Source organism: Lipotes vexillifer, unplaced genomic scaffold (assembly GCF_000442215.2).
Source record: "Lipotes vexillifer unplaced genomic scaffold, Lipotes_vexillifer_v1.1 scaffold395, whole genome shotgun sequence".
Classification (NCBI taxonomy): Eukaryota; Metazoa; Chordata; class Mammalia; order Artiodactyla; family Lipotidae; genus Lipotes; species Lipotes vexillifer.
In genome coordinates this window covers 622270-648978 of record NW_006797390.1, presented here as the reverse complement: position 1 = coordinate 648978, position 26709 = coordinate 622270, and the positions used below count along the sequence as shown (strand labels likewise).

General features: G+C 37.3%; 1 protein-coding gene across 3 annotated transcripts in view; it reads right to left on the bottom strand.

Annotated features, from left to right (window-relative positions):
* LRP6 (LDL receptor related protein 6) overlaps positions 1-26709 on the bottom strand; it is a 156981-nt gene that overhangs the window by 17310 nt on the left and 112962 nt on the right. For all 3 annotated transcript variants that reach the window (XM_007469337.1, XM_007469339.1, XM_007469338.1), the window contains 6 exons: positions 25490-25674; positions 24533-24859; positions 17598-17800; positions 15420-15631; positions 14369-14559; positions 1853-2062 (listed from right to left, as the gene is read on the bottom strand). In XM_007469337.1, the coding sequence (XP_007469399.1) occupies positions 1853-2062; positions 14369-14559; positions 15420-15631; positions 17598-17800; positions 24533-24859; positions 25490-25674 (1328 nt within the window). The remainder of the gene's footprint in view (positions 1-1852; positions 2063-14368; positions 14560-15419; positions 15632-17597; positions 17801-24532; positions 24860-25489; positions 25675-26709) is intronic.

Genomic DNA, 26709 nt, shown 5'->3' with positions numbered 1-26709 from the left:
GTAAGGTAACGGTACAGCTCATGTTAATTTTTGCGAATAAGAAAAGCTGATTATTCAAACTAAAAAAATTGCTAGGGAGAATGCTGAAACTTGGATATTATTCTCTTTAAAATATAAAAATTTTTCTAAAGATTTTTAACTCTGAAATTCTACCTTTCTGAGAAATAAGATGATTTCACTCAAAAAGTATACTCCAATGAGGAACCTGCTGAAAATTAGAGTTGTTAGAAGAAAAAACAAGTTCACATGAATCTAACCACCCAGAGACAATCAAAATTATTTGCTTGGTCAACTGCAAAAGAATTTGCAATGTTACAAATGTTTAATTTCCTCATATTTGGGTTAAATTAAATAAATACACTGTCAGGCACATTTCAAAGTCTGTCTCATAAGTTGTATTTAATGAAAGCATTGTTTTGACTTTTCTATTTAGCTCGTGTCAAAAGCAACTTGACAGCTGTCATCCCAGTAGCCACCCATTTATTATGACTCTTTTCTCAGTAACACATCAGTCCTGCTTCAGTGTGTGTTGATGAGATTGAGGGAGCCAGCTCTGTACAAATGAGCAGATGTGTGATACTACACATATGTGTAGTATCACACAAAGCAGACATCCCAGTCCTTGTATTAGGATGTACAACCTATAGAGCACTTTCTCAACCTTTTAATTCATGACACTTTTCATAAACAGCAATACAATTTTCTTTAATGTTATTAGAAATTTGAAAAAAAAAGTTTTTCTAAATATAAAACCATATTTAAATGTTGAATTTTAAAGATATTCCCCCTGAAATTCTGAAAACCTTCAATGAGATTCTTCTGCAATAAAATGTTCATATCAACTGAATAAATAAATAACTTAGCCATTACATCATCTCTATCTTATTTCTGTTAAATATTCAGCATGAATTGTATGTTATAACATAGAATGACAACAATTCTAACTTTCTAAATCTCAGATACCTCCTAACTTAACTTCTAAGTTCATGAACAGTGACAACACAATGAAGACTTGAACAAGGTACGGTGCTCTCATTCCTCTCCCCTCCTTTCATACTCCAATTCATTTCTGAAGCATTGTGCCAAGAAGTTAAGGAGTTTCAATACTTCTCTCAGTCCTCCATTTAACATCTGCATTCCTGATATACTGTATAAGACCTATAGTGGTGATTGCTAGGAAGGCACATTTGATGACAGACACATATTAACAAGAGTTAACAGTATTACATAAACACACGTTAACTAGGCCAAGATGACTAGTCATTTTCAAAAGTTTTCAGTAAGATTAAAAAAAGAATTTATGGCCACTTTTCTAAGCCAGAATTGAAAAACTTATCCAAGAGGGGGAAAAAACAAGCTCTTATTAAACACAGTCTTCTCTAAGTTTACACACTAATTTTTAGTTTGTTTTGCTTTTGCTTAAGAATAGGTTTATTTCCATGATAACTACAGTCATCATTATATAAATGTAACTTTTGCTTTTGTTGAAACCATGGGGATGTACAAGGAACAAAAGAAATATATGCTGTATACCAATATTCTTAAAAGGGCTGAAGGAGAGAGAAAAAACATGACAAGCAGAGTCCTTGCTATACCTGGGGAAATTTCTGAAAATGAGCAATACCATTCCTTTCCCCCACTCCTGTTTCATGAGGAAAAGGTATTTCATATGAAAAAGCTCCCAGGTGAATACAAGGCTTTAAAAACATGAAAAGTGTAAAAAAAAAAAAAAAAAGGCAAAACTAAAAGTGTATGAAAATCTTAAAGAAATAAGACACAAAACAACATCTTAGTTTTATATCATTTCTTACAACATGAATCTTGCGATTAGCAGTACACCACCAACACTTACTATATTCCTGAAGATTCAGCTCCTTTACGGCATGAATGTCACTAAGCTGGGCAATTCGAGCCTGGACTTTGGTTCTACCCTCTCGACCTGTCATGTCAATTTTTTCAATCATCTGCTGCTGCTTATCAATCCAATATAGCCAGTTTTCAAACACAGTTAGTCCCACAGGCTGCAGAATGTTGGAGTCTTCTAATACTATCCGGTTGGCACCTTGGAAAGGAGAACATTCAACAGAAATGATGCATGTGGGTCAAGGCATACATTCAACAACTATTTACTGAAAACCAGTTAGATTTTTAAAGTACTGAAAAGGAAAATATGATAAGTTCTCTACCAGAAAACTTAAAATTCAATCTGAGAAGAAAAGATATATACATATCAGAAAACAGGTAACAGACTAGACATCCAAGTGCAATCAAGAGCAAATAAGCGTCCAATACATAGTAGATACTAAGTTCATAGAAATGTAGAAAAGCACTTGAGTCGCTTTCAAAAATTTTTGAAAGCACAGTCCAGGGCTTCCCTGGTGGCGCAGTGGTTGAGAGTCCACCTGCTGGTGCAGGGGACACGGGTTCGTGCCCCGGTCCGGGAGGATCCCGCGTGCCGCAGAGCGGCTGGGCCCGTGAGCCATGGTCGCTGAGCCTGCGCGTCCGGAGCCTCTGCTCCGCCACGGGAGAGGCCACAGCGGTGAGAGGCCCCCGTACCGCCAAAAAAAAAAAAAAAAAAAAGCACAGTCCATCTTTCAAATTAAGTCTTATGAAACTCTCTACCATGTATAACACACAAAAACAGTGGTGGTGGTGGTGGTGGTGGTGGGCCGAGAGCTCTGTGTTCTCAGCTTCCCCCACCTGCTGAGCACACCCAAGGCTTCTGTGAAGACCACCACCCTCACCCACCGGGCCACTCAGAACACAGGAAAAAGGACTCAAAGGTTACCTGATTCAAGCTTCACCTCAAAATAAGATTTCTACAACATCCAGACTCTGAAGAGGCAGCCTATTCTACTGCTGAACTAGGAGAAAGTTCTTTCACATAGTGTGCTGAATCTGTGCCCCACTGCCCACCCCCATAGCTTCTCCTTCATTCAAGAAGAATAAAATACATTAATTCCTTCTCTCTTCCTCCTAATCATCCGTCAAATAGCTACAGAACTTTTCCCTGGTCCTTAAGTGTTTGATCAAAGAAAGACATTAGCTTAATACTTTGGAAATATCAGGGAAAGTTCCAGGAAAGAGGCAAACATAAAGCTAAGTTTTAATAAATGGAGAAAAGTGGGGAGATATTACGGATGAGAAGGCACCACCTAAGTCAACATTCAGATTCATGGTGGGTTAAACACAAGTCTACTTAAGCTCCCTCCTAAACATCTAGTAAAACGATGGTAAAAAATGAAGGCATAAACCCATAAGGACAAATGGGAGAGAGGAGTAGAAAAGCGACATAAAATTTACAAGTTGGAGAACAGACAGACAACAGATAAAGAATTTTAGCCTCCTATGAATCTCCTCTCAATAAGCTAATAGAGGATGTGATCTATCACGAAAAAGGAATTAACGAACGACACGGAATCTGGGAAACAGCAGGTTCAGCACCAAGGAGACTGGCAAGTACATTCCCAGGATAATGGTGAAAGAAAGTTGGCCTAGAAAGCAAGCAAATCCAGACTGGAGCAAGATGATAAAGAAATTCAGGAGGTACGTCTTCAGTTAAAAAGAAAAAAAGATGGATTGCTTGATGCATCTGCATATACTGAAACAATATTTACATTAGATAAGATTAATTTCAGAGAGAAATAAAGCTACAGAAGGAAATGTAGCTCAGAGTAATATTTTGATAGCCATAAATAACAAATAATTATGAACTTAAAAATTATGAATAACTAAGCTGGGAGGATGCAAGGAGAGTTCATATAGGTATGTTAGGGATATATGGTTTAAGACAGCAAAATCATTATCTTCCATTAAAAGAAGTCAAATTGTGGTATCTAAAAATTAAAAATCATGAAGCAGCAGTTTTAAACAAGTTATTTTAAACTGTCAGAGATGCCTCTGAGAGTAGGAACTGAGAGGAGGAAGGAGTAGAGCAGTAGACTTGGTTTTTGTAGGCCAATTAGAACCATTTGATTTCTATATCTACATGTATTACTTTGATGAAAATTAAAATTAAATTTAAACTGTAACACTAAGAGTGAATAAAAGAAGATTAGTTGGTGTTAGTGGGAGGACGGCCTCAACTGGACAACTAGGGAAAATAAGAGGTCCACAGTGTTGCTGGAGGGTCCCAGATCTACTGATTTACTCTGATGGCAGTTATAAAACTCTGGAATCAGCAATGAAAAGACATATTTATTCAACAATCTAAGCATATACTAAACGCAGTCTAGTATAAAAGCTCTGTAGGAGGCTAAAAATACTAAGTAGAAAGATATCCCATGAAAAAAGTATACGAGTATCTGTGAACATATAAGGAAGGGGGGAAAAAAACCTACCAACATTATACTAATCTTTTTCAGAAAACGTAAAAAAAGGAAACATTTCTTTTTATGAGGCCAATGTAACCTTGATGGCAAGACACCAACAAGTACATTATAAGAAAGGAAAATTATGGGGTAATCCTTCTAATGAACAAAGATGTAAACATCTTAAAACATTAGCAAATCAAATCCAGCAATATATAAAAGGGATAATGTATCATATCAAGTTTGATTTATTCTAGCAAACTAAGAACAGAAGAGAATTTCCTTAATCTGCTTTTTAAAAGTTATCTACAGAAAAACCTTAGCAAACATAAAACCTAATCAAGAAGTATTGAATCCTTCCCCCAAATCATGAAAAACAAAAACAAAATGAAACAAAAAAATCTAAGGATTCTATTATTTTATTCAATATTGTACTGGGGAGTCCCAGTCAGTATAATAAGGCAACAAAGAAAAAGGACTGGAAAAGGAAAAATAAAACTCTCCTCATTTGCAGACAAATGATTCTGTACCATAGAAAATTCTAATTTAGCAAGGTCCCGGGGAATAAGCACAATGTACCAGACTGGGGAAGAAGGGAAAAACTGTATTTCTATATTCCAGCCACAACCAGAAAATGAAATATTAAATATTTAGACTACTCTTTATTACCAGCATTCAAAAGCATTAAATACCAAGGAATAATTCCAATGAAACACAGGCAAGACCTCTACACAGAAAACTACAAAACACTGAGGGAAATTAAAGTTCTAAGTAAATGAAGGATATACCATGTTCATGGTTTAGAATCTAGACTAATATTATAAAGATAACAATTCTCCCTAAATTGACCTATAAATTCAAATCAAACCTGACAGAATTCTAGTAGGTTTTTGCTTTTTGGTGGAAACTCAGAAGTTGATCCTAAAATGTATATGGAAATGCAAAGTGTCAACAGTAGCCACGGTAATCTTGAAGAAATAATAAAGATGTACACTGCCAGATAAATTTGTTATAAAGTTTTAATAATTAAAACAATATAATACTATGTAAGACAAAGTGACCAAGGGATGATTAGAGTCCAGACACAAAGTTACACTAATACAATCACTTCATTTATAACAAAGGTGACAGGAGAGAACAGCAGGGAAAGGATGGTCTTCTCAAAAGAAACAGTGTTGAATCAAATAGTAATGTGGAAAATAAAATAAAACTTAACCCCTGTCTCACACCATACACAAAAATAAATTCCAAATGTATTAGAGATCTAAAATAAGAAAAGTTAAACAAAAACATTTTAGGAAAAAACACAAGAAAGTATCTCTGTGACTATGCAGAAGTCAAAGATTTCTTAAATGTAACATAAAAGGCACTAATCATAAAGGGAAAAATTAATAAACTTTACTGCAATAAAAATAACTTCTTTTTCATCTAAAGACACTGGGAGAGTGAAAAGGTAAATCACAAACTGAAAGATTTATGTAATACATATCTTCCTCTATAGAGGAAACTATGAAGGCATACCAAAAATTATTAAAGAAGACATAAATGGAAGGATACCCCACAGTCATGAATGAAAAGACTGAATTCCTTAAACATAACAATTCTCTGCCAATATGTATGTAATTTGATAATGGATTAACATCCTGAATAAAGAATTTCTAGAAATCAGCAAGAGGAAAATGGGCAAAAACTACGAATTGCAATTCACAGATGAAATATGAATGACCAATAAATTAACCTCAAATTCAAATAAAGAAATGCATATTTTATTAATAATGAGATATACCTTTAAAACTATTGGATTGGTAAAAACTCAGAAGTCTAAAGTACCAAGTACTGGAGGAGAAACTCATATACTTCTGGTGGGTATTCTAAACTGATATTATCACTTTGGAGAGCAATCTGAATAGATATATTCAAGGTGAATACACACATACCACATTACACAGCAATCCCACTACTAAGTTTAGGCCACAAAAAAATATTCAAATATGTACATAAGAATATACACTGCAGCACTGCTTTTAATGGCAAAAAATTGGAAATAGCAGTTTAGATAACAGAATAGAGAAACTGTAAAATGATCATACAATGAAATACTATTTAGCATTGAAAATAATTGACACAGATTTGTGGATCAAGAGAGATCATCTCAAAACCATGATATATCTGAAAAAAGCAAGCGACAAAAGAATACATGAGACTACTTATACTAATTTTAAAAAGTGAAAAAAAGTTTAAGTGTGTGAGTGTACATGGTAAAAAATACAGAGAGAGAGAGAGAGAGAGAGAGAGGGAGAAAGCAAAACATGCATGGCAAAGGAACACATCAAAAGTTACCTCTGAGGAAACAGAGAGGAAAACAGAATTGGGGAGGGATACACAACAGCTTCAAATTCTCCCTAATGTTTTTTTTTCACGAGAGAGAAGGAGGAAGGGAAGTTCAAAAGCAAATATGGCCAAACACTAAGATTTTTTTTTAACATCTTTATTGGAGTATAATTGCTTTACAATGGTGTGTTAGTTTCTGCTTCATAACAAAGTGAATCAGTTATACATATGTCCCCATATCTTCTCCCTCTTGCGTCTCCCTCCCTCCCACCCTCCCTATCCCACCCCTCTAGGTGGTCACAAAGCACCGAGCTGATCTCCCTGTGCTATGCGGCTGCTTTCCACTAGCTATCTATTTTACGTTTGGTAGTGCATATATGTCCATGCCACTCTCTCACTTTGTCCCAGCTTACACTTCCCCCTCCCTGTATTCTCAAGTCCATTCTCTAGTAGGTCAGCATCTTTATTCCTGTCTTGCCCCTAGGATCTTCTGACCATTCTTTTTTTTTTTTTTGATTCCATATATATGTGTTAGCATACAATATTTGTTTTTCTCTTTCTGACTTACTTCACTCTCTATGACAGTCTCTAGGTCCATCCACCTCACTACAAATAACTCAGTTTCGTTTCTTTTTATAGCTGAGTAATATTCCATTGTATATACGTGCCACATCTTCTTTATCCATTCATCTGTCGATGGACACTTAGGTTGCTTCCATGGCCTGGCTAACTGTAAACAGACCTGCAATGAACGCTGTGGTACATGACTCTTTTTGAATTATGGTTTTCTCAGGGTATAGGCCCAGTAGTGGGACTGCAAGGTGGTATGGTAGTTCTATTTTTAGTTTCTAAAGGAACCTCCATACTGTTCTCCATAGTGGCTATATCAATTTACATTCCCACCAACAGTGCAAGAGGGTTCCCTTTTCTCCACACCCTCTCCAGCATTTATTGTTTGTAGATTTTTTGATGATGGCCATTCTGACTGGTGTGAGATGGTATCTCATTTTGATCTGCATTTCTCTAATGATTTAATTATGTTGAGCATTCTTTCATATGTTTGTTGGCAGTCTGTATATCTTCTTTGGAGAAATGTCTATTTAGGTCTTCTGCCCATTTTTGGATTGGGCTGTTTGTTTTTTTGTGATATTGAGCTGCATGAGGTGCTTGTATGTTTTGGAGATTAATCCTTTGTCAGTTGCTTCGCTTGAACATATTTTCTCCCATGCTGAGGGTTGTCTTTTTGTCTTGTTTATGGTTTCCTTTGCTGTGCAAAAGCTTTGAAGTTTCATTAGGTCCCATTTGTTTTTATTTCCATATCTATAGGAGGTGGGTCAAAAAGGATCTTGCTGTGATTTATGTCATAGAGTGTTCTGCCTGTGTTTTCCTCTAAGAGTTTGATAGTTTCTGGCCTTACATTTAGGTCTTTAATCCAGTTTGAGTTTACTTTTGTGTATGGTGTTAGGGAGTGTTCTAATTTCATTCTTTTACATGTAGCTGTCCAGTTTTCCCAGCACCACTTATTGAAGAGACTGTCTTTTCTCCGCTGTATATTCTTGCCTCCTTTATCAAACATAAGGTGATGATGTGTGCATGGGTTTATCTCTGGGCTTTCTATCCTGTTCCATTGATCTATATTTCTGTTTCTGTGCCAGTACCATACTGTCTTGATTACTATAGCTATGTAGTATAGTCTGAAGTCAAGGAGCCTGATTCCTCCAGCTCCGATTTTCTTTCTCAAGATTTCTTTGGCTATTTGGGGTCTTTTGTGTTTCCATACAAATTGTGAACTTTTTTGTTCTACTTCTGTGAAAAATGCCACTGGAGGTTTGATAGGGATTTCATTGAATCTGTAGATTGCTTTAGGTAGTAGAGTCATTTTCACAATGTTCATTCTTCCAATCCAAGAACATGGTATATCTCTCCATCTACTTGTATCATCTTTAATTCCTTTCATCAGTATCTTATAATTTTCTTCATACAGGTCTTTTTGTCTCCTTAGGTAGGTTTATTCCTAGGTATTTTATTCTATTTGTTGCAGTGGTAAATGGGAGTGTTTTCTTAATTTCACCTTCAGATTTTTCATCATTAGTGTATAGGAATGCAAGAGATTTCTGTGTATTAATTTTGTATCCTGCTACTTTACCAAATTCATTGATTAGCTCTAGTAGCTTTCTGGTAGCATCTTTAGGATTCTCTATGTATAGTATCTTGTCATCTGCAAACAGTGACAGGTTTACTTCTTCTTTTCCAATTTGTATTCCTTTTATTTCTTTTTCTTCTCTGATTGCTGTGGCTAAAACTTCCAAAACTATGTTGAGAAGTACTGGTTAGAGTGGGCAACCTTGTCTTGTTCCTGATCTTAGTGGAAATGGTTTCAGTTTTTCACCATTGAGGATGATGTTGGCTGTGGGTTTGTCATATATCGCCTTTATTATGTTGAGGAAAGTTCTCTCTATGCCTACTTTCTGCAGGGTTTTTATCATAAATGAGCGTTGAATTTTGTCGAAAGCTTTCTCTGCATCTATCGAGATGATCATATGGTTTTTCTCCTTCCATTTGTTAATATGGTGTATCACGTTGATTGATTTGTGTATACTGAAGAATCCTTGAATTCCTGGGATAAACCCACTTGATCATAGTGCATGATCCTTTTAATGTGCTGTTGGATTCTGTATGCTACTCTTTTGTTAAGGATTCTTGCATCTATGTTCATCAGTGATATTGGCCTGTAGTTTTCTTTCTTTGTGACATCCTTGTCTGGTTTTGGTATCAAGGTGATGGTGACCTCGTAGAATGAGTTTGGGAGTGTTCCTCCCTCTGCTATATTTTGGAAGAGTTTGAGAAGGATAGGTGTTAGCTCTTCTCTAATGTTTGACAGAATTTGCCTGTGAAGCCATCTGGTCCTGGGCTTTTGTTTGTTGGAAGATTTTTAATCACAGTTTCAATTTCAGGGCTTGTGACTGGTCTGTTCATATTTTCTATTTCTTCCTGGTTCAGGCTCAGAAGGCTGTACATTTCTAAGAATTTGTCCATTTCTTCCAGGTTGTCCATTTTATTGGCATAGAGTCGCTTGTAGTAATCTCTCATAATCCTTTGTATTTCTGCAATGTCAGCTGTTACTTCTCCTTTTTCATTTCTAATTCTATTGAGTCTTTTCCCTTTTTTTCTTGGTAAGTCTGGCTAATGGTTTATCAATTTTGTTTATCTTCTCAAAGAACCAGCTTTTAGTTTTATTGATCTTTGCTATTGTTTCCTTCATTTCTTTTTCATTTATTTCTGATCTGATCTTTATGATTTCTTTCCTTCTGCTGACTTTGGGGGTTTTTGTTCCTTCTCTAATTGCTTTAGGTGTAAGGTTAGGTTGTTTGAGATGTTTCTTGTTTCTTAAGGTAGGATTGTATTGCCACAAACTTCCCTCTTAGGACTGCTTTTGCTGCATCCCATAGGTTTTGGGTCATTGTGTTTTTACTGTCATTTGTTTCTAGGTATATTTTGATTTCCTCTGATTTCTTCAGTGATCTCTTGGTTATTAAGTAGTGTGTTGTTTAGCCTCCAGCTGTTTGTATTTCTTACAGATTTTTTCCTGTAATTGATATCTAGTCTCATAGCGTTGTGGCTGGAAAAGATACTTGATATGATTTCAATTTTCTTAAATTTACCAAGGCTTGATCTGTGACCCAAGATATGATCTATCCTGGAGAATGTTCCATAAGCACTTGAGAAGAAAGTGTATTCTGTTGTTTTAGGATGGAATGTCCTATAAATATCAATAAAGTCTATCTTGTTTAATGTATCATTTAAAGCTTGTGTTTCCTTATTTATGTTCATTTTGATGATCTGTCCATTGGTGAAAGTGGGGTGTTAAACTCCCCTACTATGATTGTGTTATTGTCGAGTTCCCCTTTTATGGGTGTTAGTATTTGTTCTTATGTATTGAGGTGCTCCTATGTTGGGTGCATAAATATTTACAACTGTTATATCTTCTTTTTGGATTGATCCCTTGATCATTATGTAGTGTCCTTCTTTGACTCTTGTAATAGTCTCTGTTTTAAAGTCTATTTTGTCTGAGATGAGAATTGCTACTCCAGCTTTCTTCTGATTTCCATTTGCATGGAATATCTTTTTCCATCCCCTCACTTTCAGTCTGTACGTGTCCCTCGGTCTCAAGTGGGTCTCTTGTAGACAGCATATATACAGGTCTTGTTTTTGTATCCATTCCGCCAGTCTGTGTCTTCTGGTTGGAGCATTTAATCCATTTACTTTTAAGGTAATTATCGATATGTATGTTCCTATTACCATTTTCTTAATTGTTTTGGGTTTATTATTGTAGGTCTTTTCCTTCTCTTGTGTTTCCTGCCTAGAGAAGTTCCCTTAGCATTTGTTGTAAAGCTGGTTTGGTGGTGCTGAATTCTCTTACCATTTGCTTGTCTGTAAAGCTTTTAATTTCTCTGTCAAATCTGAATGAGATCCTTGCCGTGTAGAGTAATCTTCGTTGTAGGTTTTTCTCCTTCATCACTTTAAATATGTCCTGCCACTCCCTTCTGGCTTGCAGAGTTTCTGCTAAAAGATCAGCTGTTAACCTTATGGGGATTCCCTTATGTGTTATTTGTTGAAACACTAAGATTTGACAAAGATGGATGGTAGAAATTCTATACTTTCTGTATGTTGGAACCATTTCATAATTAAGGGTGGAAAAACAAACAATAAAATATGAATAGACAAAAAAAGCATGAATAACGATAGTCTTTTGTCTACAAGCAGCTCATGCAGCTCAATATCAAAACAACAAACAACACAATCCAAAACTGGCCAGAAGACCTAAATAGACATTTCTCCAAAGAAGATATACAGACAGCCAACAAACACATGAAAGAATGCTCAACATCACTAATCATTAGAGAAATGCAAATCAAAACTACAATGAGGTATCACCTCACACCAGTCAGAATGGCCATCATCAAAAAAATCTACAGACAATAAATGCTGGAGACAGTGTGGAGAAAAGGAAACCTTCTTGCACTGCTGGTGGGAATGTAAATTGATACAGCCACTACGGAGAACAGTATGGAGGTTCCTTAAGAAACTAAAAATAGAACTATCATATGACCCAGCAATCCCACTACTGGGCATATACCCTGAGAAAACTATAAATCAAAAAGAGACATGTACCACAATGTTCACTGCAGCTCTATTTACAATAGCCAGGACATGGAATCAACCTAAGTGTCCATCAACAGATGAATGGATAAGGAAGATGTGGCACATATATACGATGGAATATTACTCAGCCATAAGAAGAAACAAAATTGAGTTATTTGTAGTGAGGTGGATGGACCTAAAGTCTGTCATACAGAGTGAAGCAAGTTAGAAAAAGAAAAACAAATATTGTATGGTAACACATATATATGGAATCTAAAAAAAGAAAAAAAAATGTTATGAAGAACCTAGGGGCAGGACAGGAATAATGACACAGATGTAGAGAATGGACCTGAGGACATGGGGAGGGGGAAGGGTAAACTGGGACGAAGCAAGAGAGTGGCATGGACTAATACATACTACCAAATGTAAAACAGGTAGCTAGTGGGAAGCAGCTGCATAGCACAGGGAGATCAGTTCGGTGCTTTGTGACCACCTAGAGAGGTGGGATAGGGAGGGTGGGAGGGAGACACAAGAGGGAGGAGATATGGGGATATATGTATATGTATAGCTGATTCACTTTGTTATAGAGCAGAAACTAACACACCATTGTAAAGCAATTATATTCCAATAAAGATGTTTTAAAAATAAATAAATAATGATAGTGTTCTGGATTTTTTTATTTGCTAAACTGTCTTTAATAAACATGTGGCGCTGTTATAACAAAAAATAAACATCATAAACGAAGAGAGAAGGAAAGAAGGGGGAAAACCCACCTTAAATACTAGAAAAAGTTATAACACTGATATAATAAGTAACTATTATACACAGGAGAGGGGATATAAGAGATACAGGTGATCAGGTAAGGGAAAGAACATACTATGCAAGGTGGGTGCATACACACGCAAAGTGAGTGCATGACTGGAATCAAAGAAGGCATAATGGAAGGGAGGCATTTGAACCTGAAAAGACAGAATTTCTTAAAATTTTAAACAAGTTACACATATATGCAAAAATATAAAACTTAAATGATACAGAAATAAATACTCTTAACATATTAGTATGCTAACCTTCCACACCTTTCTCAAGGTTTATGTGTTTGCATATTTCTCAAGGAATATACAAAAATACATACCTATATTTTTGTTAATAGTATACATATTGTCTGTGTGTGTGTGTGTGTGTAGTACATACATTTTTGGAGGCAATTTGCCAGTATATATAGTATGTAGTTTGTGTGTGTATGTGTATTTATATGTGTGTGTGTATAATATAGTTTTAAATTTTAAATAAAACTAAATCTTAATAAACATTACTATACAACTTAATTTTAAAAATCATCCTTCTATGTCAGTACACACAGATCTACTGAATGACTGTAATAATTACTGAGTGGTGGTAATATTTCATACCCTTGATATACTAGAATGTATTTCTCTGTGATAGAGTGTTACAAATAATGCCCAGCAAACACCGTTGTACAACAGGTTCAGTGTTTCTGTAAGACAGCTATATGAAAGAGACATTTACCAGCAAATGGCCCTCCAAAAAGGTTCTACCAATTTCCATTTCTACAAAAGTGTACGAGAGCATGCCATTTTCTACCATTCTGGCCAATGTTAGGAATAATCAACATCATATTTCATGACTCTGATAGATAGAAATAGTGTATTTTTTGTGTGTGTGGTATGCGGGCCTCTCACTGTTGTGGCCTCTCCCATTGCGGAGCACAGGCTCCGGACGCACAGGCTCAGCGGCCACGGCTCACGGGCCCAGCCACTCCGCGGCATGTGGGATCTTCCCAGACTGGGGCACGAACCCGTGTCCCCTGCATCGGCAGGCGGACTCTCAACCACTGCGCCACCAGTGAAGCCCAATAGTGTATTATTGTAATTTCGTTTCCCTGATCGCTAGTGAGACCACACAGAGTATTTGCACTTCAGAAATCGGGGGTAGGGGAATAAACATGATTGTAAAGAGAGGACCACAGAGAAATGAGAAAGTAAAAAGTATATTTGAAGACAAACAAATTATTTAATTTCGTTAAAACATACCAGGAATGTTAAGATCATTTGAGTTTGAGAATGAGTTTGTGAAAGGAAAATACCAACTTAAGCATTCAACCAGACTTTTTTTCTTCAGGTTATAAGAGTACCCTGAAGGGTTTTTTTTAGTATAGTTAGTGACATGATTAGAAACCATGCTTCAGAAAATTAATTTAGGAACAGTGTGTAAACTTTCAGGGGGGAAAAATCAGCAGGCAGGAGACTAATCATAGGCTAGAATTCAGGCCAGAGATAAGACAAAGTAGAGCAGAAGAATTAGAAAAGGAGAAGAGATGCATTAGAAACATATTATTTATGGAGCCCAAATCAAGAAAATTGGCAAGCTATTACATAAAAATGGAGTAATCATGTTGATGGTTAAAGAAAAAGTGCTTCTCAACCAACTTGATGCTGACTATTCTTAGTGAATAAAACTGTAAAGAAATGTGTACAAAAATAATACAACAGAAGGAAAATACAAATGCTATTGGTGAATCATCTCAATAACTCAAATCAAAATAAGGAAACACATTTCTTGGGTACCTGAGAGATCACTGCTTTCAATTCGCCGGAGATCTGAATCAGCCCAAAAGAGTTTGCCCAGTCTGCTATCAAGAGCTAAAGCAATTGGTTTACTTAAGCCACTGAAAAAGAGGACCTCCCGTTCTGTTCCATCTAAAGCAGCTCGTTCAATTTTGGGAGACCTTTCCTGAAGATTGGTAAAATACATATACCTGAAGAGAAAGGAGGAAACTATAAGTTTACCAAAGTAAGAAATCACACAAAATGAGAATACTGCTGTTGATTAAGACAAAAGGAAGTAAAATAATATTTTAAGATCTTATTTTAAATGTTTTAAAACATATTTTTTGAAGGTCATGGGATATATTAATTTCAATAATAGCAACAAAGGGCGCACCGAAGTTCTTAGGGAGTTAACTTTAAGGAATTAATAAAACAGTGTTAGACACAGGCAGCCTTATGCTTTTGGAATAATACAATACAATAAATAAAAGAAAATAGCAGTAATCAGAGATCTGGACACAAAATTTTAAATTTCTTCTCTATTAATTTCATAACTGAAAATAAGTCATATGAATCATTTCTTATATTTAACTTCTATAGTTCATCTCTTTCCTGCAACTCCTTTGAAGTAAGCTACTTTCCCTGCTGAATTCCTTATCATTCATTCAGATTCAAGTAAGTATAATTTATTAAATGCAAAGCTCTATATTAAATGAAAGAAGGCATATTAGTTCTTATCATAAAAGAACCTAAAATCTAATAGAAAACATAAGACTGAAAAACAATTAAGTATAAGGTAATTTGGAAAGGACTAAGTATAACTAGAGAGGTACAGACATAGAGCGGTGGGTATCTGAGAGAGGAGAATGTCACATCTGGCTGGGGGTGGGGCAAATCAAGGGAAACTTCACGGAGGATGTTACAGTTCAAACAGTCCTGGAGGTATGGGTAGAAATTAGAATAAAAGCAGTGAAGGAAATTCTAGACAGTAAAATCAGAGAAAGCAAAAATATACATGGGCTGAAAAGGAAGGCTGATGAGGGTTTCAGATGCCACCTTAGTAACATACCCTTTTTCTGGGTTTACCACAATGGCTCGAGGTCTGTCTTGCTCGCCTTTTAACACCACTCCAATCGATCTCCCATCTAATCTTGTTACATTAATGACATTGGTGGCCTCACAAGTCCAATAGATGTAGCGGCTATAAATATCAATGCTGAGGTCATAGGGCTGTATTTCTAGGTTCTGATTCGGAACTGAGCTCACAACCACTGTAAAGCCCTAAGGGAAGAAAAAGAAACACACACAGAAAATTGGATTCCAAGCCAGATAGCTCCGAGGAGATCACTCACAATACTTATACTTACGTGGTCACACACCTGAGAAGGAAGTCTCAAGCGACATTTCTTAGTGAACATTTCAAATGTTCCCTTTGGTTATTACGACAAAAAGCAGTAGAGTGAGCTGAGGCCATATTAGTTGCTCTAAGAAGCTGATAGTGCACTGATCAGAAATGAGAGCGAGAAGGTGGCAGCTGTCCCTGTAAACTAGAGACAACTGCGGCTAGAACCACATTCTAGAAATACCTCTAAAGCAGTGGTGCTCAACCAGGGGCGATTCTGCATTTGCAAACGCCTCCACCAGGGGCACTGGCCAATGTCTGGAGACTTTTTTTTCTTTTTTTTTTTTTGCGGTACGCGGGCCTCCCACTGCTGTGGCCTCTCCCGCTGCAGAGCACAGGCTCCGGACGTGCAGGCTCAGCGGCCATGGCTCATGGGCCCAGCCGCTCTGCGGCATGCGGGATCCTCCCCGGACCGGGGCAGGAACCGCGCCCCCTGCATCGTCAGGCGGACCCTCAACCACTGTGCCACCAGGGAAGCCCTGGAGCCATTTTTGATTGTCACGCCTATGAGAGTGTAACTGGCTTCTAGTGGGGAGAGGCCAGGGATGCTGCTAAATATCCTATGATGTACACGTCAGACCTCCACACAGAGAATTATCCAGCCAAAAATGTCAACAGTGCGGAAGTTGAGAAACTCTGCTCTAGAGACAATAGCAATTAGTCAGGGCTACAAACCACATCTATCAGTCATGTCCTTCTCTAATCCTCAAATCTACAACCCCCCAATTTTTTTTTAAACAAAGCCAAGCAAAAAGAGAGGCTTTGTTCATCTGTTTTATCTGAATAAATTATATTTTATTTACTCGGCATCTCTGAGGTAACATTCCTTAATAAGGCTATCTCATTTATTTGCTATGTCCTCACCTGTATAACAACAGCTATAATTTCTATCAACTAGTTATCAGCCTATTGGTCCTGGCCTACACCGTGTAAAGTGCATTTGTAGTATACCGCTACAACTATACCCCTAAATGATCCTCGGCAGCCCTAAATACACTATCTCCTTGCTCTTGTCAGACAAGACATGAAAAATAAGTAATCTAATCTCCCTAAATTTTAACGCATTAAAAACGCAACTTAACATTACTGTTAAAAGGAAAATGACAAATAATTATTTGTAGTAATCCCGGTCTAATACTGCTTGGACACAGAAAGAAAGCAAAGAATTATGGACAGTGGTATGTAAATCATGACTAGAATGTAAGCACAGATAAGACATGTTGATAATATTTTCATTCCTATCCCATAGTCACCAAATAATAGTTACCAAAACAAAAACAAAAAAAAATTAGACTAATGATAACATATCCTAGATGTAATTTTACTGAGACTGTGTTTTATGTTTCCCATCCTCTGAACCTTTTAAATAATAGTTAACTAGTAATAGAACTATTATTTATTGAGTGCCCACTATGTAACAGGTAATGGGCTATGTGCTTTTACATTCCTTTCAGCTAAAAAGTTCATTAAGAATCCTAATGAGTGACAAAGCTGAGATCTGTATTTGATTTCAAAGTTTCCAACACTCCATGTAAATGGAATTAAAAAAAAAAACTATATAAATGATACGGGTGGCACTGAGAGTCATACTACTATATGAGCATAAGTTATTTTAATACAACACAATCTTCATTCAAATAGAATTACCAAACAATTGTTTACTCAAAGATCATTAGGAGGGAAAAAAGCTGCTAGGTTCAGAATTTCAGTTTTACACACACACACACACACACACACACACACACACACACACACAAGCGGAGTCAAGACTTAAGTAAAATAGGATGGTTGGCTGGTCCAATTACTAGGCAGAAGAACTGGATTCTGAACACAGCCCTGAATTACCTGGCTGCCATCTTCTTGTGCTTTTCGGATCATGTTTTGTCGTGAGTCAATCCAATAGAGTTGCTTGTCCAGTGGGTCATAGTCAATGGCCCGGACATTCCGAAGGCTGTGGATAGGAAGGATGATGTCAGGGCTCTGCTGTTCATCAATCACCATGCGGTTGATGGCGCTCTTTTGACTGAAGAGCAGGAAAGTAGTTGGAGCTTAAAGAAAGAAAAAAGCAAATAGGAAACATAGTTACCCTAAGTCTTGTATCACTCAAAGATCTGATCAGCCTGTTGTCTGTATCTCATACAAAACAGACATGTATGTTGAAAAGGTACGGTTGAGACAAAACCCTTTGGAATGCCTCCAGAAACTCTCTTAGAGGTAACACTGATCGGCACTCTGGTTACCAAACCAGTTATGAATTTACCCCATGATAACAGCCAACTAGCCACTTTTTCTCTGTCTTGTCCACAGCGGTATCATAGGACACTTGATTTTAATGAAGCATTTAATAAAGATAGACAAAATTCTCCTGTCTGCCAAGTAAATAATCCTAACTCCTCCATAACCAATTCTTGTAGGTGGAAGGAAGCCTGGGTCTCCATAGGTCAAAGAAGAAACTTCAAGATTGGTTTTAGTCTCACTTCTCACACTATTTAGTCACTTGATCTTAACTAAGGCCCTAAACCTCTCTGGGTCAAAATCTACTCAACTCTAAAATAAGGTCATAGCTATGTTGTCCTGCTCATTGAGTTGCTATAAAAATTTTACAACATATGTGTAAATACTTTAAAAACTGTAAGGCATTATGGCAATTATACCTCAACAAAAAATTGTAAGGCATTATGTAAATGTCAAGTAAAAATAACTACTGTTTATTATTATCAGTAGTAGCAGTAATAAACTTGGTATTAGTAGGATTCAAACCAACCCTCACTGGTTGCAGATATAGGCTTAATATTTTGCATAGTGGGTTGCAAGGAGAGGGAGCCAGTAAAAAAAAAAAAACACCCACTTAAGGTGATGCCCTAAATTTATGAAATGGGAAAATGCAACAGAGACAACATTTCCCTTTCCCAGGGACTAGGCCTTTGCATCTCTAATCTAGAAAAGGACAGCATCTGGCAGTGCTACCAACAACTTCAAAGTCTAACAGCATTTTTTAAATCTTCATTTAAAATATATGTAAAAATTCTGTAATTATACTCTTGTTGCTCAGTCACCACCTAAATCCAGGAGAATTTTGTCCTTCTCAGGGATATAAACATAAATGGCCAAGACAGAACTCCCTGCTTTATTTCCCCTTAAACCCCATTCTTCACAGCTCCATTATCTGTGGTTCCCTGGTTGACTTTACATTTACACCCAAATGTATACTGGCTTAAATCCCAAAGAAACTCACTGGTTCTCACAAAGAAACTTGGTATTCACAACACTGAAATTCGGCTTTGAGTTTGTCACTGGCTAAAAGTCCACACCTAGCTTGGAAGATTTAGAAAGTATTCCAATGATCCCACTGGAACTCTCCATTACCTGGAGTCCATAACATATTGATTTAACAACTTTCAGCAATTTTAGTAGAACCCATGCCTTAAGCAGTAAGAATACAGGTCACAGCAGAGTAGTTAACAAGTTTCCCATCTATTTTTTTTTTTTAAGAATTTTTTTGGGCAGTACTACATTCTTGTAATCAAGAAAATAGAAAAAAAAAGTTCTGAATTCTAAATTTCCAACAAAATAAGCACCGCTTATACTAAGACATACAATGAAACTTAGAAGAAAGACCCCACAGTTTCAGGTGTCAAATTTTCCTGCCTTGGAAATAATCAAATATATATTTGGCTCCACGTATGTTTCACTGGGTACTTTTTTTTTTTTTTGAGTCAAGTTTTAACCTTTAATAAGATTCCACGATTAGGTGTTCTAGAAATGTAGATTAAGACAAAGCCAAATATGGCTCCAAATAAATGCTTGTTTCAAAGTCTATGGATGACATTAATAATTACAGCTGGCTAAATATTTCTAAGAGGAAGCTGATGTTTTGACTTATTTACGAAAGTGACAAAGGATATGCAATTTTGTAAGCCTAAATCCATCCTAATTTATGTAACCTCTAACCACCACTCCCTCATCTCCTGCAGAATGCTTTCAAAACTGTCCTATGAGGTTGTCTCTGTTTTGCATTCCCACAACGAAGACAGCCAGCCACACGCAGAAGTTGGAGGATGAGGTAGGAGGAAGCTCTTCAGCTCTCCTCTGATGACACAAGTGTTCACCCAAAGCTTAAAGAAAGGTACTACTCTGGTGTAAGAACAGCATAAATGACAAGGCCAAGCCCACCATGTCTGACTGTGCCATTTGTGCATTGTGCCAAAGGCACCAAGTAGGGACTGAAGTCCAGTCCACACTTCGTTAGCCAAGTCAAGCACCTATGCAGCTGCATCTGCCCAGAGGAAACATCTTTTCCCAGTTTGCACAAAGGTTCCATAGAAGCCAACCACTTCAGTACTGAACAAGGGATTACACAATTTGGCCTCCTGCTTCCTCTCTGACTTAATTTCTATTCACTGTGTTCCAGAGACACTGGCCTCCTAGGTGTTCCTCTAATATGCCAGACACGCTTCCCCCTAGCATTTGCTATTCCCTTCTGCATTTGCATCTGCATTTACTATTCCCTTTTGCTTGACAGGTCTTCTCCCAGATATCCAGCATAGCTCATTTCCTCACCTCCTTCAGTTCCGGACATAGTGTCACTTTTACAGTCAGGACTTCTCTCATGACCCTATTTAACACTGTGATCCTCTTACCCACCCTTTCTTGCTCTTAATTTTCTCCATAACACTCATCTCCATCTAACTCATGACAGAGTTTACTTATTTAGTTCATTATCTGTCCCACTGAAATGTAAGCTCCATGAGGGCAGGGATTAATGTCTATTTTATTCAGTGCTACATTCTTCACTGGCTCAAATGATGCCCAGTGTGGATTAGGTGTTCAGTAAATATTCATTGAAAGAATAAATGAGTAAACAAATGAAGAAACAAGCATGAGATGATGATAACTAAGGACAGCCCTGTAGCCATGATTTTGAAAGTAAGGAAATAAAATTATTTCAGAAAACTGGGAAAGAAAAGAAACAAGCATTTATTTAGGAACTCCAAGATGTCACACATCATACCAGATGTCATCCAATCCCCCAAATTACTCCATTTTCTAGGTGAGCAAACTCAGAACAGTTAAGTCATTTCTAAAGAAAGGCTCAGAAAGGTTAAGTAATTTTTCCCAGGTCACAAAGCTGCTGCTGAATGGAAGAGCACATGTTTTTCCAAATCCTGTCCTGCTTCTTCATTCTTCTATTTAACAATGATTTCTTGAATGACTACTATTTACCGAACACTTTTTTAGGCACCTAAGATACATCAGTGGAAAAACAGGAAAAAAATGATGCTTCATGGAGTTTATATTCCAGTAAACAGATAACAAGTAATAAGCATAATAAAGAGGCTATAGTATATAAATAATAGAGTGTATAAATTATACAGTATATCAGAAAGTGATTAAGTGTCACAGGAAAAAGAAAAAAGGCAGGTAAGGGGCACTGGCAATGTTAGATAGGGTGGAAGGATGACGTGCAAGTTTAAATCGGGCAGATCAGGTCTCACTGTGGAGGTCACAATTAAGCAAAGACTTGGAGGTGAAGTATATCCATGCAAATATCTGCAGGAAGAACATTCCAAGTAGAGGAAATAAGCAGTGTAACAGTCCTGAAGTAGGAGTAACTGGCATATTTGAAAACAGCAATGAGGCTGGTGTGGCTGCCATGGAGAGAGCAAGAGAGAGAATGGTAAAAGCTGAGGTTAGAGAAGCAAAGTGGGGGGCGGTGCGAAGTGTGGGGTACAGATCATGCAGGAACTTGTAGGCCATTATAAGAACTAGGTGTTCACACCGTGCGAAATGGGAGGTTTTGAGCAGAGTAACAACATGATCTGATTTAGCTTTTGAAACACAGGTCTAGGAGTAAATTACACAATGTTAGAAAACTTTTTGAGGGCAAGTACTCTGTGTTAAACTCTTGTAATCTGCTTTGGAATCTAATACATCTGTGCACAAATATTAAATAGTACTCATTATAAAAAGAACACGCAACAGGAAGCCTCTTGAAACACTGCCAATCATCTCAGAAAGAGCCAAAGACAGACACTGGGACATTCAGCACTGATTTCTCAAGACCTTCACTCACCAACTGGCACACACTGGTAAAATCAGCCCGAACAATAATGACCTCAAAAGGTCTTTCCATATTCTTCTGTCTCCATCACTTATTACCCCCATTTTCTCCTTCCAAAGTTAAACTTCTTAAAAAAGATGTCTACATAACACATACACTACCAGCCCTTCCTTTTCTCCATTCACTTGTTGATCTATTCCCATCTTTCACCATTACCTCCCTGAAATTACTTTTTTCAGGGTTACTAATAACCACCTCATCCAAATATCCAATGGATACTATTTTAGGCCTCACCTTACTCAACCTGTCAACAGCATTAACACAGTTCTATTTTCAAACAATCTTCTCTCTTGCCTTCTGTGTCACTATCTTCTCCTGGTTCTCCTCTGGCCCTTCTCGCTGCTGCTTTTGTGTGTCCACTGCGAGCTTTCTCTCCTCAACCAGAGTTCCTGAGGTTACCAGACCCCTTCTTTTCACCACACTAGAGTTGGCAAACTATGGCCCACAAGGTAAATCTGGCCTGCTGCCTGTTTCTATAATAAAGTTTATCAGAATTGAGCCACATTTTAAAAATGTAACATCTATGGTTGCTATCACACTGCAGTGTACAGAGCTGAATAAATGTGAGAGAGACTATAGGATTCACAAAGCCTAAATATTTACTCTCTGGCTCTTTAAAGAAAAAGTTTGCTGACCCCAGGTCTATACTTTCTCCCTAAGTACCTATTTTAAATACATGCTGGCATTTCTAAAATTAAAACCTCTTAACATCATCTCTCTCCCTGAGCTATGGATTCTTCTATACAATTTCTTTCTTTCTTCCTATCTTCCTATCTATCTATCGATCGATCTATCTATGGCTGCATTGGGTCTCTGCTGATAGACTGATCTATCTATCTATGGCTGCGTTGGGTCTCTGTTGATCTATCTACCTATCTATCTATCTATCTATCTATCTAAGGCTGCGATGGGTCTCCGTTGCTGCATGTGGGCTTTCTCTAGTTGCAGTGAGTGAGGGCTACTGTTCGTTGCAGTGTGCAGGCTTCTCACTGTGGTGGCCTCTCTTGTTGCAGAGCATGGGCTTTAGGCATGCGGGCTCTAGAGCGCAGGCTCGGTAGTTGTGGCACACGGGCTTAGTTGCTCTGCGGCATGTTGGGGGGGGATCTTCCTGGACCAGGGCTCGAACCCATGTCCCCTGCATTGGCAGGCAGATTCTTAACCACTGCAACACCAGGGAAGTCCCTACAATTACCTATTTAATATTTTTATTTCCCATAGGAAAATCAATACAAACCTAAAATTATTTTTAAATTCTTTTTGAAAACTAATCCTCCCCATTTACTATCTACTTAACTGCTCAAACCAAAAATCTAAGAGTCATCCTTGCTTCCTCCCTCTTATTCTTCCTCATATACAACTCATTAACAAGTTCTGTTCATTCTAGTTTCAAAATATACCTTGAACCCATCGACGTTTCTCCATCACGACTGCCACCAGCCCCGTCTAGGTCGACCTGCATTATCACAAGAGTCTGACTGCCCTGCAACCACTTAATTTTCCTCCTCAAATCCATTCTCCACAGCCATCAAATCATGTTATTATATCTTATTCAATTTTCATAGCAACCCTACAAGTTAATTACTATTATTATTCCCATTGTACAAATGAGAAAAATTAAGGCTTAAAAAATTTATGTAACTTGCTTTGGTAAAACACAAAACTAACGTGTGACAGAGATGCCAAATCATTAAACTATAAACTGATGTTCTTTCTTTTTCAGAACTGAAGTCTTGTGTCAGAACAGACTAAATCCTTTCCTATGTGACCTCCTATACTTTCAGGCACAGAATAAGGTAATTTCAATAGTTCACTATATCCAGTATCCTACAGCAATTTTGTTACCTTCTAACTTAGTGAACCATACCCTACTTCTCTCCCACGAATCTACTTTTTCTGATCTATTTATCATATCTACCAATTTGTGCTTGTCTATCCACCAAGACATGGGCGTTCATGCACACTTGAATCATTAATCAGGACTCCCCAAGCCAACAACCTTTTGTGGCACACTGTGTTTTAGTGTTCTTAGCACTGTATGTGTGTGTGTCTCTGTGTGCATGTGAATCTGAGAAGAGCTGGTAACATCAGCTAGAAATAAGTGGCAACCACTCACTATGTTCAGGGCATGTGCTCTCCAGTTTTCCTTCCCCATCTATTTACTATTGTTTCATACTGGGCTAAATTTACTCATAGCATTTTCTGCCTGGCCTCTTACACACTTAAATTCTTCATCTTTAGCCTATTCTATGAACTTCAAAGGACAAGGAGATTGTATTTTGTACATTCTCTTTGTTGTACTGTTTGTACTGTCCTTCCCTTCCTTTATCATGAATAAATATGTATAGCACACACATGTGCTGTCTGCTGTCTCTCTCAAAGAAGCTATGTAAATTTTTCAATACATATTTAATCCCCAAGGATAAAAGACTTACTTTTTCTATAGTATCAATTTTTCCATAACATCAACTAGTTAGCACCAAACAAATAAAAGTAACAAAAATTTGCATTTTTCCACGTTTGGTCCTTCCCTTTTATTAAACAAATGATCAACTCTGGACCTCTACAACTTTTTACTCTAGAAAGAACATGAACTACAGTGTTTTCAAAATCCTGCTTTCTCCTCTAATTCTAGATTGCTTTGGGGAGAAATGCAGCTTACCACTACAAGTCCTGTTGTCAGCATTAAGAGAGTAGTGGGCAGGGCATCCACAAACAAAACCTCCAACTGGCACTGCCAAGCAGAGGTGGGAGCAGTGCCCATTGCTGGAAGCACACTCATTCCACCCTGCCTGCCGAGAGGAGTGAAACACGAGGATGTCCATCACATAATCCAAATGGCCCTGAATGATGGTGCGGTTTTGGCCACTGGTTTTGTTGGCACGCTCGATGCTGCGTCGGCTCCAGTCCGTCCAGTAGATGTAATCTTGGTACTGAGTTAAGCCAAAAGGATGAGGCAAGTCATCTGCTATAACCTCACGGTTGAGTCCTGTTTTCAGAAAGGCAGTAGAAAGGGGAGAAGCAGAGAGATGAAATATGTGAGAATGTAAGAGTCTTGTTGGCAAAAATAAAATAAAACGTTAACATATAAAACATCACTTTTGTAAGCAATTTAAAACAGAAGAATTCCTTTAAAAGCAATTCTTAAACCACACTGGTCCTCTGAAATCAACCCACCTGCAGTCTGACCCCATGCCTCAAACTAATATTCTTGCTACAAATCACTGAGTTTGTTTAAACTCCTGTGAATGGTCTATTTTGATTGTGGTCTTATTTTCCCTCCATAAAGGTCTATAGTTCAACTATTTTTCCTTCCATAAAAGGATGGAAATGCATATATTGTATTTTACCGGTACAAAAAGTCACTTCAGGAATATCCAGGGTGTTATAAATTCCATTATAAGCCCAACAGTAATGAAATTTCCACATATTAAAGAGATATGAATCCAAGTACTTGGCCCACTATTAATACATAGGATACAGTGTGAGACAGAGGAAGAACCTAGTCATTCATATGAAGTTTTATTAATAGTATCTAACCTATGGTAAATAGCAGCCACTGATTTTTGCACAGAAAGGATTATATACTGTCTGTCTGAACAAAAGCAGTACAGCTTACCAAGCATATTTGAAGATTCTATTAAGTTGGTGTCCAGGTCTGTCCAATAAAGCCTCCTTTTAGCATAATCAATAGTTAGGCCATTTGCTCGCCCCACATTTGGAACTAATGTAGTACGTTCACTTCCATCCATGGCAGCTCTGTCTATCTTAGGCTTTCCACCCCACTCAGTCCAATACATAAATCTAAATTCAAAACAGTGGATATTTAACATTTCATTTTTGACTATTTGGGAGAAAGGATCATATTCATGCATAGTAACTAAATGAATTTAAAGAAAATATACATTAAGTCAAGGAAATTGGTAAAACAAAATCATAGCTATAATTTTTTTCAAGAATATTGGCAGCCTCAACTAAATATTTTTTCTCATATCCTAAAAAGGAAGTGAGTCAGCTTTCCTTAGTCTTTCCAATGAATTTGTTCCATCCAAAACCTAGGAACTGGAAACAAACCAATGATTTCCTTATTGCAGCATTGCATTTATAAAACTAATATTCAAGAAGTTAGCAAAGAATTAAAGCTCTGGTCTCAGAACCTGATTCACTTCAGAACAAAATATATGTATTTCTGAATACAAGTAATTTGAATTTTTTAATTTTTAAACTTCTTTTCAATTTGTGTCATCAACTCTCCCCCAAACTAAGCTGCAGCAGTACATCAAGGGTAAAAATTAATAGGCTTTAAATGAAATTTAAAAGCAAAGCTTGAAAATGTATTTGGTCACATGGTCCAAGGTAACATACTGCCATGTGTAAGAGCAACAAATGACCCCTTAATGTATCAGCTGGTCAGTGAACACTATTACTACAACCCCTGTGGAATTTTAGAATACTCTTTTGCTTTTACTGTACTCTTTTGAGTTTTTCACCTTAACCTTAGAGCAGCTCAACAGTATAGGTTTTTTACACATGAGGAGGCCAAGGCACTAAAAGTGTGACTGATTTGTCTAATGTCGTCAAGCCAGTCATATGGCAGCGCTAGAACTAGAAGCTAATCCTTAGCCAAATGCCCTTTCAGCTGAACTAGTAGTGCTAGTTTCAAGACACACTGAATACTGGGAGTAGGAATGTTCTCCACATGCCAGGTCTCATCAAATACCCATGGGAGACATTCACTCATCAGCCTGTTAGCTGATGGTTGATTTGGTAGCAATGTATGAACACGCTTTTCTGAAAACTGAAGTTGTCTCGGTCTTTGTTTGCATTTGTACTTGTCAG